Source organism: Harpia harpyja, chromosome 12 (genome assembly GCF_026419915.1).
Source record: "Harpia harpyja isolate bHarHar1 chromosome 12, bHarHar1 primary haplotype, whole genome shotgun sequence".
In the NCBI taxonomy this organism is placed as follows: Eukaryota; Metazoa; Chordata; class Aves; order Accipitriformes; family Accipitridae; genus Harpia; species Harpia harpyja.
Window position 1 is genome coordinate 25,230,185 of NC_068951.1, and position 17,914 is coordinate 25,248,098.

The 17,914-nt window shown below is 41.0% G+C and overlaps 1 protein-coding gene across 12 annotated transcripts in view; it reads right to left on the reverse strand.

Annotated features, from left to right (window-relative positions):
- The window catches only part of DOCK10 (dedicator of cytokinesis 10), a 162,749-nt gene that overhangs the window by 102,570 nt on the left and 42,265 nt on the right, over positions 1 to 17,914 (reverse strand). For 8 of the 12 annotated variants that reach the window (XM_052803633.1, XM_052803629.1, XM_052803627.1 and 5 more), the window contains exon 2: positions 4,077 to 4,196. In XM_052803633.1, the coding sequence (XP_052659593.1) occupies positions 4,077 to 4,196 (120 nt within the window). Of the gene's footprint in view, positions 1 to 4,076; positions 4,197 to 16,170; positions 16,375 to 17,914 lie in introns of those variants that run through there. The other 4 variants (XM_052803632.1, XM_052803630.1, XM_052803634.1 and 1 more) reach the window with 4 other exon arrangements.

Genomic DNA, 17,914 nt, shown 5'->3' on the forward strand with positions numbered 1-17,914 from the left:
CCGCGTGCAGGGGCAAAGCGAAAGGGAAGTGAGCACAGAGCACACTTAAAGGACAGATTTTTGCCCCATCACTCACCGAATCACATTCAGTGTGACAGGTTACGCTTTGTCCACACGGTAGGCTTTGCTGACTGCATTAGCTCTCTCTATTTAAACAGTTGGAGTGCATCCCTCTAAGTCTAGATACCTCTCGCTTTCCTGTTCCTCCCAGCCGATGCGAACTTGTACATCAAAGATACCCATATCCCATTAGTCATGAAAATAATGGACTCAATTTCTGCTCCTCTAAGGATGAGCAGACACTGCCCATCACATGGGAAAGTGGAAGATAAGTCATGTGGTATTGAAAATAACCCATGATCTCACCACTATAACTCTTCTGATATTAGAAATAACAGTCAGGTTTACAGGATTACTTCCAAGGAGGCTCCAAATCCTGCACTTAGAGCTGCCCCTATGGCACACGTGCTCTGTTTCATGTGAAGAGGCAGTCTCATTGCCTACTCTTGCCCTCTCTTCTTAAAGATGCATCTGGTTCTGTTGTGAACTTCTGTATCCAAAGAAACAACTTTTGTCTCTGCACAATATCTAGATAGCACAGGTTTCACAACCTGAAAAATAGGGACAGTTAGGCTATTCCTTGTTCAGAGGTAAAAAAAAAAGAAGCCTGGAAACAGTCACACCTGCAGTGGTGGAGAGTATCAACCTGTACAACCCAGGCCCTCTTCTAAGGCCTCTATGATACTTGGAGGGCACCTGGATGGGCTTTCAAAAGCCTAGAAGAGCCAGGAGCACATGTCAGACTGCATTTCAGTAAGTTTTACATTACACAGGTAAGCTTTGCCATCTTACACCTGTCCTAAATGTGCCACTAAGGAAGGGCACCAATGATTCTACGCAAGACTTGAGATCCTAGGGAGATCGAAAAGACACTGCTGGGGGTTCAGTGAATTTCCTAAGGATGAAGACATGAAGAAAGGATGAAAAAGTACTTATGAAAGAATATAGCAAGCATTTTGCTTGGATACATAAAGGCGCTTAGGAGCAGAAGTACAATGTATGACAACAAATCCATGCAAGACCAAGATGTGAAAGGTTAAAGGTGAGAGGGAGACCAATCTGAAGGAAGTTGTCACACTTCTTTCATGGCCTTGTTTCTGGTAAACACGTAGGAGAAAAGTAAGAAATAGGAATGCCAGCCAGCAGCAGTTCCAGTTGTCAAGGGAGAGTGTGGCCAGGTCTGGGGAACAGAAGATGAATGGAGCACGGTAACCCAATGGCGAGGATGCAAACCTATCAGCATCACCACCAAGCATGCATTTTTAGGAGTGCAACATGAAGCCCATCAACTCCCACTTACTACCACCACCAAGTACAGTGCAAGCTCATACTCATGTGACAGGGAGCTCCTGCGAAGCTCTGCAAATCCTTTCTCCACACAGTTGCAGTACTGCTGCAGAACTTTCCACTGGCCATTATTTCACAGCACAGCAACAGAAGGGTAATTTGCTCACAGGATCCAGGAACAGGTGAAAAACGAAGCTGAGTGGACATGGTTTTTCTCAAAGGGAAACTGGACTTTGAGCAGGCAGGAGGAGAGTTAGCAAGCAAAGCTTTGCTAGGAAAACAGGAAGTGGAACTGATGTGAATAATTTTTTTTTTTTTTTTAAAGGATTATTAAGCACAGTTACAAAACAGTGAAGCATCTTTTCCCTGGCTGGACTAAAATCAGAGAATGCATCTTTGTAATGTATACATCTTGTATTCTTCTGTTGAAATGCAGGGAAATGGAGGAATAAAATCCATTGGGTTCAGATTGATAGCAAGAATTCTTTGCTGTTCCACAGACTTCTCGTAAGATGTTGGAAATGACCAAGAAAAGTCTTGTGAGAATAACTGCATTCTCTCTGAATTGCATTCAAAGACAGAAAGCAATTCTGAGACAAAACAAAAGACCAGACAGTATAGCAGCTATGATGATAATTGACCTATATCTGATGCGTGCGGTGAATACTACACATCCAGAAATGGGAAATCATTATTAAAAGCAGAATTTTCTCTTATGCTTACTCCCTCAGCCAATTCTTTTGGCGGGGTTTCACTCTGAAGAGACTTTTGTCCATAGGATGTGCTAACACACAGGTCCAAACTGGGGCTGCATCAACACTGAGCCACAAAGTCTGAAGCAATTGTAATCATTAGGAGTTAAACAGTAACGTCCACCATTTCCTGGGGCATTATCACATTAAATAACACTCAGAGCTAGCCTGAGCACCTTCTAATTCAGTCAGACGTGGATCTCTTTCTACTCAAATGGCTGACCCAGACTTTTGTGCACAGGTGATATTTCAGGAGGAAGGAGCAGGGCTATAAATAGACACTCTGCAGCTGGAAAACCTGTCTGCTATGAAAGCTCTGCAGGCCTGTCTGGTGGCATAGGCTCTTGTTACTGCAGCTGACTTCAACAGAAGATAACAAAGAAAAGAGACAGGTTTATTGCAAGGATATGGACCCTACCTACCACTGCCTCTGCTCTTCTGTGAGTACAGGCCACCCCTACTACGCAAGTACCTCTCTTATTTGTCTGAATCTTTTTTCTTCTTTTTAAAAATTTAAATAGATTATGCAGAATAGTTGCAAAGCATAACACAGAGGAAACAAAATAGAAGTAGCTACTAAAAGCCAGGCAGCAACTGCTCAAAATGAAAAGAAAATAAGGATATGAAAATATGGTTTGACAGGCAGAGGTCTTGAGCAGTAGGACATGATTCTCCTTTCGCTGAGAGGGTTTGCTCCACTGACTTAAGCTTATTCTAAATCAAGGGGCTCAAGGGCCTTGTGACAGCACACAGTATGTCTAGTCAGCTTTATAAAGCTAAATTTCAATTCATAAATTCACAAATGTGCAAAAAGGATAAAGGAATTAACGATGATGAGGAAATCTATTCTGTTTAGCTTTCTCTCAATCCCATGAGCACATTAACTCAGTTAATGCCACCAAGGAAATAGAGCCATTTAGTAAAACAAAGTAGTCGATTAGATTAACCCGGTCCCACGGGACAGTAGCAGTGCCATGAGCTGATGGGAAGGGCCCTCACACAGCAGTTACAATTGGTCACAAATTGAAATGTATTTCCATTAGAGAATGCCTATTCATCAAAATCTAAATCCTTCACAGAGATCGGTTGATTTTGAAAAAGTTGCTATAAGATGCAGGCAATCTGCCAGCTTACTTGCCTGGCAGCACGCCTCCCCAGCCACCCGGCACGCAGCCGCTGCCCTCCTGTGCTGCCCCATCACTGCTGCAGTGAGGGCTGCCCTGGACTTCCAGGTTCTCAATTTCTTTGCAGCTTGCCAGGACAAGCAATTGCGAACCTGGGATGAGGTCAGGCATCTCCACAGCTGCAGGCTCTGGTATCCTCAGCACTGGGGATTCTGCACCCCCCATGACTCAGGATGCCAGATCTCAAACCCCGCTGGAGAAGAGTTTAAGACAACCCCAAAACCAAACAAAAATCAAGTCCGTTTGGATTTATCTTTCTTGTGCAACCTAATGTCAGCAACTGCTCAGCTTGGAAATATGTGACGGCCACCGTCTAAAAAGTCTGACTTTGAGCAGAAGGCTGGGAATCGTGGGCTGTCTGATTCAAGTGTCCAAATACATTAAACAGAATAGGATCAGAAAGACTGGATGTAAGTTACGGAAGTGTGATTAAATTAGATCATAACAATAGGGAGAGATTCCAGCACTGGCCAAACTACCACTGCGCTGAGCAAACAGACGAGTATATGTTATGGAATAACATGTTGTCTGAGCTCCTGAAATATATTTGCGAACAATCAGGATTTGAGCTTTATCTAATCCTGAACAGTGAATTCACTCATATATGACTGTCAGAGAAAAAAAAAACCAGCATGAATTTGGTGATGGTGGGGGAAGTAAGGCATTATGCATAAATTAAGAAAACCTTAGAAAGCCCTTGGGCAACTTCTGGCTCTCCCTCTAGCAATGAAGATAAAATAAATAAATGGACAAACCTAAGAGAAAGAATAACACATATTTGCCTTGTACTTACTGAGAAGTCATCATCAGGGAATAAGATCAGATCCTTAAACTGGTTATCCCCAATATTTTTTTCAATCTCTGTGATAACAGCTTCATAATCCAAAGGCTCCAAAAGTTTAGGTTTTTCCTGCTGTGGAAAAAAAGAAAAGATCAGGTAATCTCTCTACACTCAAATTTGCCTTCCTCTCCCTTCATAAACTGAGATCTGCTGCATTTTTCCTTTTTTATACGAACGTATGAATAACTTCTTCCCCCCTCCACCATTCTTCCCAGCTTATTGCAGCTGAGCTCATGCAAGAACAGTGGAAGTGAGGAAGTTGGGCCAGTTGTAACAGTCACTCTCCATCTGATAACTCAAGAGCCATCTGTCAGCTCATTACAGAGACCAAACCCACCACATTAACTTACCTGTCATTCTCAGGAACAATCTTTCTCCGTAAATACATGTAGGCAAATAGACAGATGGACACAATTTGAACTGAACATAGATATGACTTTGAGCTAATATGTTATTCTATAAGTAACCTCCTAGTTTCTTCACTATCTTACACAGTCCCACCTGTTGAACTGCTAGTAGCTTGTGAGTGTCACCACATTGTCTTACTTGGTAATAATCCAAGGTTATTCTCCTGGAATAAACTATCTGGCACCCATCCCCATGGTTTCTCTTGTCAGAAATGGGATTAGTATCATTGTAATAGTACTATTATTGCCTGAAGGAGTGGTAAAGTAAGAAACCACCATAGGAACAGCCAAACAAAAGTAAAGTCACACTGTCTCGAAATACAACCCAAAAATAGAAAAAGAGAAGCCTGTCTGACATGCTAGAATACATTAAACAAATAAAGAGTCATGTACTAGAGTGACAACATTTGCTTAATTGAAAGACTTAAGCATCAGAAAGAATAAATGAGAAAGGGCAAGAGAACTGCTAGAAGACATGGAAAAGCAGGTGATGAGAGAGAAAAAGGACACTAGTGGAAAGCAAATGCAGAAACATTTCTGCAGAATAGTTTTTCACTCTGATGCAATGATGGACATTAAGTAAGTTGTATTTTACCCACTGTTCTTGCACTGTGCTATCCAGATTAATATAAAGTTTCCCTCCCTCCCCCTCCCCTAACCCAAACCCACAGTGTATTGGAAAAGAAAGCTTTCACATCTCCATGAAACAAATGTCTCCAATGGGCAATCTCATGATTCTCCATCATATTTGATTATATATATATATATATGTCATTCACATATGGTCCATTATACATATCACGGTCCAAATATACAAGTCTCTCCCTCTTTTGACTTTGTTCTAGAGAGTTCCTGTCTTTTCAGTAATTACAGTCATCTCAAGATTTCTCCCCAGCCCTTATGAACACTGTTTCCCTTCTAACTTCCCTAAGTTCAAGACTTCCTTTGGTATCAAATGCATCTATGAAAAGTTTAATCAAATATCAGTAACACAGCCATCAAAATAGATTAAAACACTGGGATACACACGTTCCTAGAAAGTTATTCAATTGCTGAACAGCTTATGACAGAATCACAGAATAACTCAGGACCTCTGCAGGTCATCTACTCCAACCCCCCGCTCAAATGAGGACAAGTTGGATCAGGCTGCTTGGGAACTTCCCATATGAGTCTTGAAAACCTCCAAGGATGGAGATGCAATTTAAAAAGTTGGAGCTGTTCTTCCAACAGTTCAGTCTATTAACTGTCTCCTCAGTCTATTAACTCTCTTAGTCCCATTTGCCAGCTTAAGAGTTAATAAACTTCTAAAAATCATTAGTATTTAGCATTCACAGGCCAAAAGCTCTATCTACCGATGCTGAGACATTAAAGACTTGTAAAAGATAGACAAGATCAACACATAACAGTAATAAATAGAACTTTTTTTGAAAGCTCTTTCCCAAGGAAACTGCTTCATGAGTGTTGCTGCGGGATGAGAGGGAGGAAAGAGAAGCAATAGTTGACCCACATAAATATGGTGTATCTTTGACTACCAACTCCCAGGAAACCACTAAAAGATCTGTCTGTATGAATAAAATAAAAAAGGATTCTGACACACAGATAGTGGGCTAGATTCCTTCCTAGATGAATCTGGAGACGTACAACAACAGCTGTCCGTCTTGCCTGAGAGTTATGAAGGGGAGATTGAATTAGAAATAAAACTTGGGATTGTTTAACAGAAAAAAGAAACTTATCTAGAGGAAGGCCACTGTAAAACACAAAAGGCCCAAATGGGAAAAAACAGCTTTAAAGTTTAATTTAGATTCTGCGACAGGACTGTATAACAGTGCGTGATGTTCAGGTTAAGACAAGGCACCCTACTACGACACATGAGACTTCATATTAACCCAGCCATGTTTACATTGTACTGTACCAAGCCAGTACTTGGCCCTGGCTAGTACCAGTTGACACATTAATATCCAGTCCTGCTCAAGAAACACTTGAGTTGAGTAACAGCTGTATTCTTTAGTGAGGTTTCAATCTGCCATTTGCTGACAGCAGTTCCCCACAAAAACGTAATGGGCTTATCCAACCATCTCACCATGCACAGCTTGCTCTCATTTCCTTTCAAGTTATGTTGAGTCACTGCAGTATCCTTTAGCCATGAGTTTTAGACTCTCCTTCACTGAATCTACTATCGTATCTATTTAAATATTCCTATATAGACATAAGTTTCAAGGAGTTAAAATATGAAGAGAAAACACCAGTGCACACTGAGACCACCATCTCTGCTGTACCACTCATTTTGGGAATGATGCCCAGGTCTGAACAAAGTTTACTCCGTCCAAGTTTAGCACAAAGCAAACTTGTAGTAATGTAACTGTTAGCTTCAGTAGGAAACCTTATAGCAACCACTTACAAGAAAACTCAAAGTAAAAGTGAAAAAATACATTCACTGACATTTATGAGGTACAAGTATTTCATGCAGGCATTTTTCCTGTGTAGTGGTTTCACTAAACCGTGTATGTTTTCTGCAGAAAGTTTGTGACATTGACTACACTAAGAACTCTCCCTTCCTAGAGCAGATACTGTTAGGCTAGTGGTTTTGTAACAATCTCAACTTTTAATAAGTCAGACATGCCATTGAAACCATAAATGTCCACTCTTCAAAGCCAGAGACATGTCAACACAATATTAATCTAGGTCAGATGCTCCTTGGAAATGTCATGAATGTTAGGTTTCCAAATCTCTTAAAAAACCCCAAAGTAAGCAAGTGACATAAGTAGCCACCTTCCTAATGAAGTCCTAGATTAAGAAAGAGCTGGGGAATGCCACAAATCTTGGGACTTCTCTTGAAATATGGGGGAATCCCATAAATATGTGCAGCATTTGCGGGTTCTCTATGCCAATGGGAACTACCCTTCTTGCTGGGGCTGGCAGAATGAAGAGGTATTCCTTCCTCCTCCTGGAAATCCCTGTGAGGTTGGGGTGAGCATAGCTACATCTCCTTCAAAATTAATGTTACACAGATGTTCAGATGCAGGTGGAGACAGGGTAAGCTATGTCACTTTGGCCTCTTTTTTCTCTTCAGAAACTGGCAGCAGTCAAAAAGCCACTCCTGATAGATGTCTGAAACACTCCAGGGGAAAGCTTCTCCTTGACAGCTGCAAGGTCATTTACGTGATACAAGAATGCAACTCTAGAAAACCCTGAAGCAGAGAAACACAATGAGCGTATGAACATCACTGTTCCCACAGCACTAATTCTCTTGCTCTCAGTGCTGCAAACTACATGATCTGATGGAAACATTTTAACAGATATTAACAGAGAAGTCTTACGTGGAAGTTTACACATCTGAAATGTAACTAAATGTAAGTAGAGGTGACATTATCAAAATTACTGCAAAACTTCTCAGTAAAGCACTTCAATATTTATGGTGATGTTTTTCTATTAATGCAAGGACAAATGCCATTCTTCCTTTTATGGCATTACAGCAAAATCCTGTATAAAATGCAATATTGTATTATGCCCACTCCCGTAAATCAGAGATGCAAGTAATAGCCCATCCTCATCAATACACCTACTGCAGAGATAATCTAAAAGTTCATTCCCCGCCAACATCAAGCATGACAGTATAATAAACACGATGCCTGTCTATCAATTCTGCATGTTCTTACAAACCTTAAGACTATGCAATGCGGACACCAACTCCATCCTTTGTAGAGCCAGTACTTTGGATTTGGCAAAGCTTAGCACTGCAATGCTTAGCATTGCATTTGTGAAAGGAAGTGGCAGCTGGTTTAGTTAGCAGTTTATCTCTACAAGGCATGGAATGACCGCTCAAGTTTTCTCGTCACAGGCAGACAGAAGCAGCGATGTTGGGATTAGTGAATTTCTCCCTGCCAGCACTGGCAGAGATTTGTAAATGAGTAGGGCTGATTTAAAGCTAATTTAATAACCATAGTGCTGCCTCTTCTCAATTTAACTTGTCTGTTCTTTTTGGAAACAGACCAACCTAGCAATCTGTGCCAAGATTGAATTATGCTGGCTTGGATTTTTATAATGCTTTTTATATTCTCTATCTCAAGTGAATAATGAATTACATGTAGTTGTACTGAACCGGTTGTGAATACATCTAGGAAAAAGGCACTCTCCGACTCCTCACATGCTACAACAATCACAGGAGTACCATTTACTTCACACCCTGACAGTGTTGTGGAGCATACTTCTGTATGTTGTTGAGCCAACTTTTCCAAACTCTTTTTCAATAGTGAAGAGATCTTTAATGAGCACCGGAGCCAACACCACAGAGGGATGATCACTACTTAATTTCACAAGAGTGAAACAGCCCAGATTTCACCAGTGACGTATGGCTTGATCACCATCATCTTCTGGTCTAGGTACAAAAGCATTATTTTTCCCGGTAATAATGACCAAAAATATCCACATAAATGATTTTACAGAAACAGATACAGTACCTGGCTTGCCTCCAGCTGCACAGACATTGTGCATTGATGCTAGTACCCATCTTCTGTTTGTAATTATAGGATAAAACGACTTATATATCATCCTCCTGAAGTCATATTTCTGTGAACACTCACTAAAGGAGGAAATGATGTAACTGAGACCAATAGTCTCTGGATAGTCATCCCAAGCACTTCCCCATTCTAAAAATAAACTAGACCAAATGCTATGATTTTCTAATGCTTCAATGACTTCTTATTCCCAGACACCAAATCCTGAGTATCTAAAATTTATTGAATTTAATAGAGATGTTTAAATTAATTTCTTCTCTTCCCCATGCCATGAAGAGGAAAATTAAAGAAACAGATACACAGAAAGAATTTAAGCTGATGGACTTCAGTTACCAGGACTAAAATATCTTCATGACAGGAGGATCCACTGCATGTTCATAAAAAGAGGCAAAAGAATTGTGATGGCCAGAATTGGTCATGATCAAGCAGGACTCTGATTTTATTTTTCATCCACGCTATGGTTTGTCTAAAATTACAATTCATTCTCGTATACATTTGAAATACTGAAGTGGGCAGACTTACAAGAGAAATAACAGCATCTGAGAAATAACAGCATCACCTTCCTTCATTTTTTATAGACTTCTCAATGATACTATTAACCAAGCACAATCCTACTAAAACTCAGAACAGCAAATTAAATTACTTTCTGGGATGACATCAATGTGAAGTGCTTCTCACACTTCTTGTTCTTCCTTTCCTTTCGCCAGTTAAATACTGTCTCTGGCATAATACATGACTTTATTTTTTTTTTTCTATACAGTTAATATATATAGTTAATTTTATTCCACCAGGGTGGGCCAATTTAAACTAAATATTTCTTTGCCAAGCCTGTCCAAACTGAAGCTGAAGAACAGTCAGGACTCCATGACTTTTGGAGGAGGTATAGCAAAAAGGCTGAATTTAACCCTGTCTTCAGACATGGTAGCGATACAGACTGCCCAGCAGCTCTGAGGCATGCTAGCCACAGATGCCTGAATATTCAAGGAGCTGAAGCTGAGACTAGAAAACCATTCACTTTTTATGGAGTCACCAAAACTTTTGCTTTTTTGTAGGACCAACGTATGTCTCTATTCACCATTAGGCAGTACAGCAGATGCCTGGGGTGATTTCCATGGGAAGGGTATCTACACCGGGCATACTTTTTCCCCCCGTAGCTGAGATCATGGGTGAGCAGCCAGATGACCCAGCGCACTCCTGGCAGCAAGTCCCACGGCAGCATTTGTACCCAGTGAGCAGAGACAGGGCAGCCATGTGGGGATTATGGTGTCCCCAACACCCACAAGCAGCTGAGCAGGGAGTGACAGGTCTCCTCAACTCAAAATGCTCTCACCCCACAGGCCTGCCCTCTCTCTGTTCCCAACACACTCCACATTGTGTTACGGATTTTCTTTAAGGAAAATAGGTTTTGCATTTCAAGCAGAGGGGAGGAAATTCAGGGTCTGCAAAAGGTATTTGGGGAAAGGACAGGGAAGCACAGCCAGAAACAGCAGGCAGATGGTCCCTCCTTTTACTTTAGATCTCGCATTTTTATGATTGTTTGGCCTGGTATGCATCTATTTTCAATCAACAAACTCTCTCGCCACGTTAAAAAGACTACATTTGGCTCAGTATGTGATGCACAGTCAACAAATTCATTAAAATTAGTGGTACAAAGAAAATTTTCTGCGACACCCCCTTCCACCCTAACACACATTCACTTGTCAGGTCCAAAACATTTAATTTGTCATGTCTTTCAGTAAATCATGGAGAATTGCACTTGGAAAGAATCCAGCCAGTCCTTCAGGGCTGCACAGCACCACTGATACACTCTTCAGTGTCAGTGGTGAAACCGACATGCCAATAAATTTCATTAAGGGGATTGCCAGTTCCCACAAGATTCTAGTACAGAGAAAATTGCAAAGAATTACAAAAGGATTAAAACCCCCTAAATACCTAGTGATTCAGAAATTAGTTTCCAAAACACTATTGTACCTATCAGCTTAAGCAGTGCAAAAGCAGGGAAACCTGTAGAAGATCCTGCTGGGAATAAAGAAAGTGAAAAGTTGTTTTCTTTCATTAAAGTCTCTTCATTCTAAGAAAATTCTGACTGACACCAATAAGGGATTTGCTTGACTAAATGAGACTTTCTCTGGACGAATACAGCTGGGATGGGATGAATCCTAACTGCTTACGTTGGAAATTACCGTTGTTTTGTGGATCAAAATCTATAAAGGTCTACCTTGCATATATTCCGGCTTTAAAAGTTACTGTAGGAGAACTCAGTGTGTTAAATATTTGAAAAATGGAAACACCTCTCATCTGGATGAACTAACTCAGATCATTTTAATTTTAACTGATGGGCCAGCTGCAGCCATCGGAGACTTCAGTTGCACGCAGACACGTAACATCTCCAGCAAGCCGACCAATGAGTGACCAAGGTTAAGACTACTCAGACCACAGAGACCTGTTCTCAGGCAACTGGGAGTGACCTACTCTTTCTATTACCTTTTACTTCTCAAGTTAGAATTTATCGTTGCTTTCATTACGAATTTTGAAAGCACTAGGCCTCATAAAACTCTCTCACTCACGGTTAAAACGTGCAAGCCACAGAGGACTATTGGTTCAGCAAAGCATCCATGCTGGGAGGAGAGAGGGGATGCTTCATGCTATGCCTGACTTAGTCATAAGTGTTTCCTGAATTCTGTTTCTCAACCTTGATCATATACCTGGCATTGTATCCTCGCTGCGGTGCTTTCTAAATCTGAAAGGTATATGCATGGGCATGTACTCATGTGCATCTTCAATGACTAGCACTTGCCATTTTAGACATTAGATAAAACTACCAATATAGTCTGCAAAATATTCAAGGTAACAAGAAAACTTACTTGTCCTCTGTGTTTATGCAGTAGCTGGAAACCCTTTTTAGGAAGGAGATAAACAAATTTCATTTAATCAGAAAATTACTAAAAACAGCATTATCATGCCACTGACAACAATACCTCTAAAGAAACTGCTAAGGTTTTAAATTAAATTTCACATATTGGCTTTTCAAAATGTCAAAAATGACAGCTTTTAAATAGTGAGTACTTCTGAAGACTAGACTAAATATTTACCCATAGGTCACTTCAGGGGAAAAACAAGAAAGTCTTGTAAAGTATCTTAAGGGTTTTTAGGTTTTTTTTAGTTTAATTTACACAGACCTCTAACCTGGCAATACTCAGCCACTTCACTCCTCTTACCTGACCTTAGCCATAAAAAAAAGTGCAGTTATAGCAACAAAAGGTTTTCTTTAAAGCTACCACGCTGAATATACTCATAAAGAAAGCAAGCAAAAGCCATATTCACTCATCTTCATACAGACTTCTGAATAGACAGGTAAGATGTGCTGGAAGGGGATTGGGAAGAAGGGAGAGGAGCTGTGGGGGGGGTGGAGAGGACCTGCTCACGAAGAACTGGAGCACTCCACTGGGCCACTTGCCGCATTAGCGATTACTTCACCCCAGGGAAGGAGAAGTGAATTGTCCTGCCCTGGGCACCACAAAGGGGATGCTAGAATGAGTCTAGTTCAACTATTCTGTAAACACTCTTTGCTTCATGTTCGCTTTTTCTAGCACAGTCTCGGGCAGGCAGATTCATGGTTGCAAACAGGAACGTTAACAAAACCACCCTGCAACATGCATGTAGTGGATTTGACCAAAGCTTTTAAAGCTTTCAGTACAATGTTTATGTAAACATGACTCTCTGTATACACACATGCATATATATATAACATCACATATATAGAGCCATTGTAATCTAAGGAAAATCTACATTAAAAAAAAAAAGATACTCCAAATTTTTGCCCTTAAGTGGCACTTCGATGACCCTCATAGCAAAGGCAGAAACCCCACTCTGACACCTACAGCATCTATACAGCAATAATAGAACTGGTTATAGCAACAAGATCAGACCAAACCAGTCCCCTCCTTGTGCAAACTGGATGAATAAGGGAGATGGAGTGATCTACCGGCAGTCCTCTGTGTACAGGTTCAGGGGAAGGACAGAAGGAAGGATATGCCAGGTGTTCCTAGCTCACCTGCTCCTCCACAAGGCTCATCTAGCACAGACCTGTTGCTAAAACAGGGGTGTATTTTACATAACACCATGCACAGCACAGAACTGTCTTTTAAAACATTTTTATTTACTTTGAAAATAAAGGTTTCTTTTTAGTAGACTTTGTTTTTAGAGTACATAGGAGACTTTTTTTTCAGGACCAAAGGAAAAACTCTAATATCTGTTCATTAGATTGTGCTCTGATGCTAAAGACTTTGATCACTACTGTAAGTCTGATGATGAAGTTGCAACACAGCGCATAAGCAAACTACATTGCCCATTTTCACTTAGATACTAAAATTTAGATGTATGAAGTCCTAGACCTGTAGACTGAGCAAACAGCTTTTCTGAAAGGTGCTCAGCCACTTCAGAAGCCCCTGAAGCAAAAATAACTGACAAAAACATTTGCATTTGCTCTAAATAAACTTTTCAAAAATACCATTTGACTTCTAGAGAGTACTTACTAACAAGTCACTGTCCCGTAGGGCAAATCTCATATATGCTGTTCCACTTCATTTTACTCAGTGAATATCTTCCTATTTGTACCTACACTATAGTTACCTATCTCTTCATGACTTAGAGATATTTTTCATGCTATGTATCTGAGTAAATAATTGTAAGTATTTCTACAGAGGCTTTATCTGTAAAAATTAGTATCATCTATACATGACCATTATAAACTCAGCTCTCTCAATGATGTTAAAAATTGTAATTGTTTCCTTGACGTCAACCACCCTCCCAATCAATTATCTAGCTATCAAGTCATTTACACACACAACGTAAACGAGAGCAAAATCTGGTCAACCACACTGAGCTCAATCAACAAACTACAATCAATTAAAACTAATCAGATCATAATTAGTCTTAAAAAAAAAAAAAAGGAGTTTCCAGCAAATAATACAAGTCCACCTACAGAAAATACAGGTCTAAATGTAGTATATTAAGAAATGCATTCTTTGAATAAGGTCCCCATATACAAAAGCCTTTACAGCTGCAGTGGGAGCTAACACCACTATGAAATCTACAGCATCGGAGTTGCAGAGGACTGATGCATGAAGGAGAGATTGGCTCCTGGTTGATAGCAAAAAGTGCCTGTAGGCCAAAGATTTAACATGCTCCAATTATGAAATATTGGGTAGAAAGACACAGGTCACAAGCCACAAAAGTAAAGCCAAGTGTGCCTGCATTTCCTAGGGGCTAAACAAGCTATTGAGAAATATGCTCGCAGAATAACATGACACAGTGACCCCATCTTAGTCTATTTTATGTCTGAAAAGAAAAGAAATCAGAACAAACAGATTCCCCTGAACACCCGAGTTACAACCCTGACATTACAGCAGCAAGCCACTGCACGGGAAGTGCAGTGTGAACCACAAGCCTCTGATGAAAAAGGCGCGTTACCTATTTCCAATTAAAGGCAAGAGGCACACAGTTACAAGTGCTCTAAGTTTTAGGTCAGGGTATGATATATTTTATTGGCTCTTAGAAATCACAACAATTTAATGATTCTTTGGCACCACTAAACTGAACAGACTCTCAGCTTCTGTTATCTGAGGATACAGGCAAAAATGAACAGATACATTCTTCTTCATCTGCCGGCAGGCTGCTGATTTATTGTTACTATTCAGGCTTTGTTTTATTTCCAGCCATACTTTCCTGTAAGGCTTTAACCGCTTCTGGTGAGCACTATTCACATATAGTCAGGATTTGTACAATAATGACAAAAATCCCTCTTAACCAGGATTTAAGAGGGTAAGTCAAGCAGCAGGGCCTGCCTCCTACCAAAGTCTTGTGAACTGCCAGGGTTAGATGCTTTCAGCAGCACCACCAGCATTCATTCTTGGGACCCAAGACCAGGAAGCTTAAACTTGCTATCTTTGACTGTGTGCCAATAGCTCAGGACAGTGAGAACTACACTGTAAAGTAGCCTTGTCAAAAAGATCCATTTCCATATAAAATATCTATCCAGAATGGCAGCTAGTCACAAGCAAACCCCAAACACTATCCTAGATGAGCCACAGGCCATCTTAATCAATCTGTGACCAAGTGTTACAACTGCAAAGTTCTTTCCCTGCCTGTTTAAAAAAAGTTAATGAGAATAATCTTCAGTGTATTATCACTGATTCTTTGTTACACTGGACATGCAGAATAGCCTTGAAAGAGCCTCCAGCATGCACACGCAAACACAGCTTGTAGTTGGATATACAAAACTACAGAAGGAAACCAAACACATTTTGCCATGAAGAAAAGGACTTATTGCCTCCCAGTCTTTCTTGGGGAAACCATTACATGTTTAACACCTCAAGTAATCTCTCAAGCTAAGAGAATACACTGAAAACCAGTACTTGCCTAACGCTTCTCAACAGAAGGCTCTGGGCGTTTTACCTAAAATTGCCCACAGTTTCAATTTCAGTCAGGAAAGCTTAGGCACAACACAGTTAATGTGAGCTGCCCAGTGTCACACAGCAGTTTTGGGAGGCGCAGTCCTGGCCAGAAGCCATCACCAGCAAAGCTGCCATCTACCTTGCAGGGCAGAGCCTTACTCCAGCTTTCCACCAAGGGCTCTGGAGCTTTCTCCATTTGCTCCCTGCACTGCAGGAGGACAGTGGCTTTTTCCTCCTCCTCCTGGCCTCGAGAGGCACAGATCGCCCATAGCATAGATGAGATGTGAAATAGCACAGAGTAACTTTCTACTCCAGAAGGAGCATTATGGATTTTCATGGAACTACCAAGCATGTGTTACCAGGCTCCAGAGAGACTATCACACAATGCTCCTATCAGTACATGTCTGATTGACAACGTGATGCTATAGAACAGTTTCCCTAATGCACCTGAGTTCTGCAAACTCCTGAACTACCCGTGCTTCAGTCTCAGACTTCAGTAATCATTCTCCAATGTTCAGTACCTCATCATACAGGTCAACGAGACTCAGTCAGTCCCACGTACACACCAAGGAATAAATCCTGCTCTCTCCTACATGTAGTCCGAAGAGCGTTTCACCTGTAGTTTCTTAGCGATTTCATAGAAGAGATGGAAGAATCGGTGCATACTCACACAGCTTAATCTGTGAATTTCTCCTTGATTCACTCGCCTAATGGTTCTTCTCTTCCTCCGCAGTTCACTGGGCTCCCTTCTGAATCTCCCGCGAAAGCTCATTGTATCCGTAGGAATTCAAGCAGCAAACAGATCTCTCTTTAAAAACTGTGCTCCTTTAACCTCTTCCCTTCAGCAGCTTCAGCATAACAACTGGAAGCTGCGTATACTGTTCAAGGAGGAAGTATGTCTAAAACTTACATGCTGTATCCACAGTAACTGAACAGAAAGAAGAAGAAGAAAACCAGCAATAACTCATTTCTTCCTGTGAATAATATTCTGCTATTAAGGCGAGAGTGTCTCATTAAACCATAGATATACCCAGCCCCCGCCTCTAATGCAAATGAAAATAGGAAGTTGTAGAAAAAAAACGTTTGCAGCTGAACATCTACCTTTGTCTCAAAACCCATTACATCCTTTCTCCTCACCACTCTCCCCAATCCGAAAGCCAAAACAGCTGCACTCTTACTTCATGTGCATGTATGTCTGCAAGCTAAAAAAAGGCATTCACAGAACAACCACCTCCTACCAAGCCCCCTGGTAGCAGACTTCAGTCACAGAGCACGCAGCAACAGGTTCGTACTGCCAGGGCCCAGAATCATCTCTGCTTTTGGACCAAGGTAACAGTTCCCCTTTCAAAGTGGTGTGAAACATCAGTAAGAGAAAGCACCCTGCAAATTCCTAAATCTGCAGACAGTTAGAAAAAGGGAAAAATAGATAAATTTATATGCTAATACCCAAAATACATTTTTGGTTTGTAAAAACCTGGTTTTAAAAGTGCTTGTCACCTGCCAACTAAGAAAAATCACTGCTTGCTTCAACCCTGCTCCCACCTCAGGCGAGAGAAAAGCTGCCAGACAGAGCCTGTTCCCCAGATGCCCCATGCAGGGGCAATCACAGCAGCTCCCCTACCCTACATGGGGGCAATCACAGCAGCACCCTGACAGGTTAGGAGCCCCTCACTCAGTGCCTCAGAACCGCAGAGGCAACAGGAGCAGTGACACAGGTAATCAAACTATTCTTAATTAAGGTAGGAGACTCGCCCAATGCTCAGCTGTCTGAAGCCTGGCAGGGCACAAAGCTCTTTTAAAACTGAACAAACCCTCTCAGTGCCCACACATGTGCATGCGCACACACAGACCCTTTTCTCCTTTGTTCCAGCTAGGGATTCATCCTGCTGTAGCAGCAAAGCTGCAATCCCCTGTGCACATAGTCTTTATGTGTCATGCAGTAGGTTTTTTTATTTTACTTAATATCAGGGTGCCTAACTAAGACAAATTGATAGTTTTTCTGCCTTTTCATTCTGGATTTTTTGCAAATCGGGCAATAAGCATCTTTTTAACAACTTGTTTCAATTAAGTACTCTGAGATTGGCAACTTTACCCTGAGTGCCATTTTTTTTTTCTTTTTCCAGCAAATAATTCTGAGTTCTATGAACTCTTTGACGCATTTTTCAGTGTTAGTAACATTTGATCCAAAGTAACAAACCTCTGCAGAATTTCCACATGATTGTTCCACATGCTGGATTTCCATGCCAGGAGAGCAGTCACCCTGAGCCCCGCATGTCTGACCTGAGCACTACAAAACAACACATAGGTCTGATCAGTCTGCTTTCGTCTTCCACAGTTAACACACGGTGCAACTTCATGAATTAAAAACCCATCTCATCATTATCTTCGTCATTTAGCTTTGCCTCTGAGAAGAT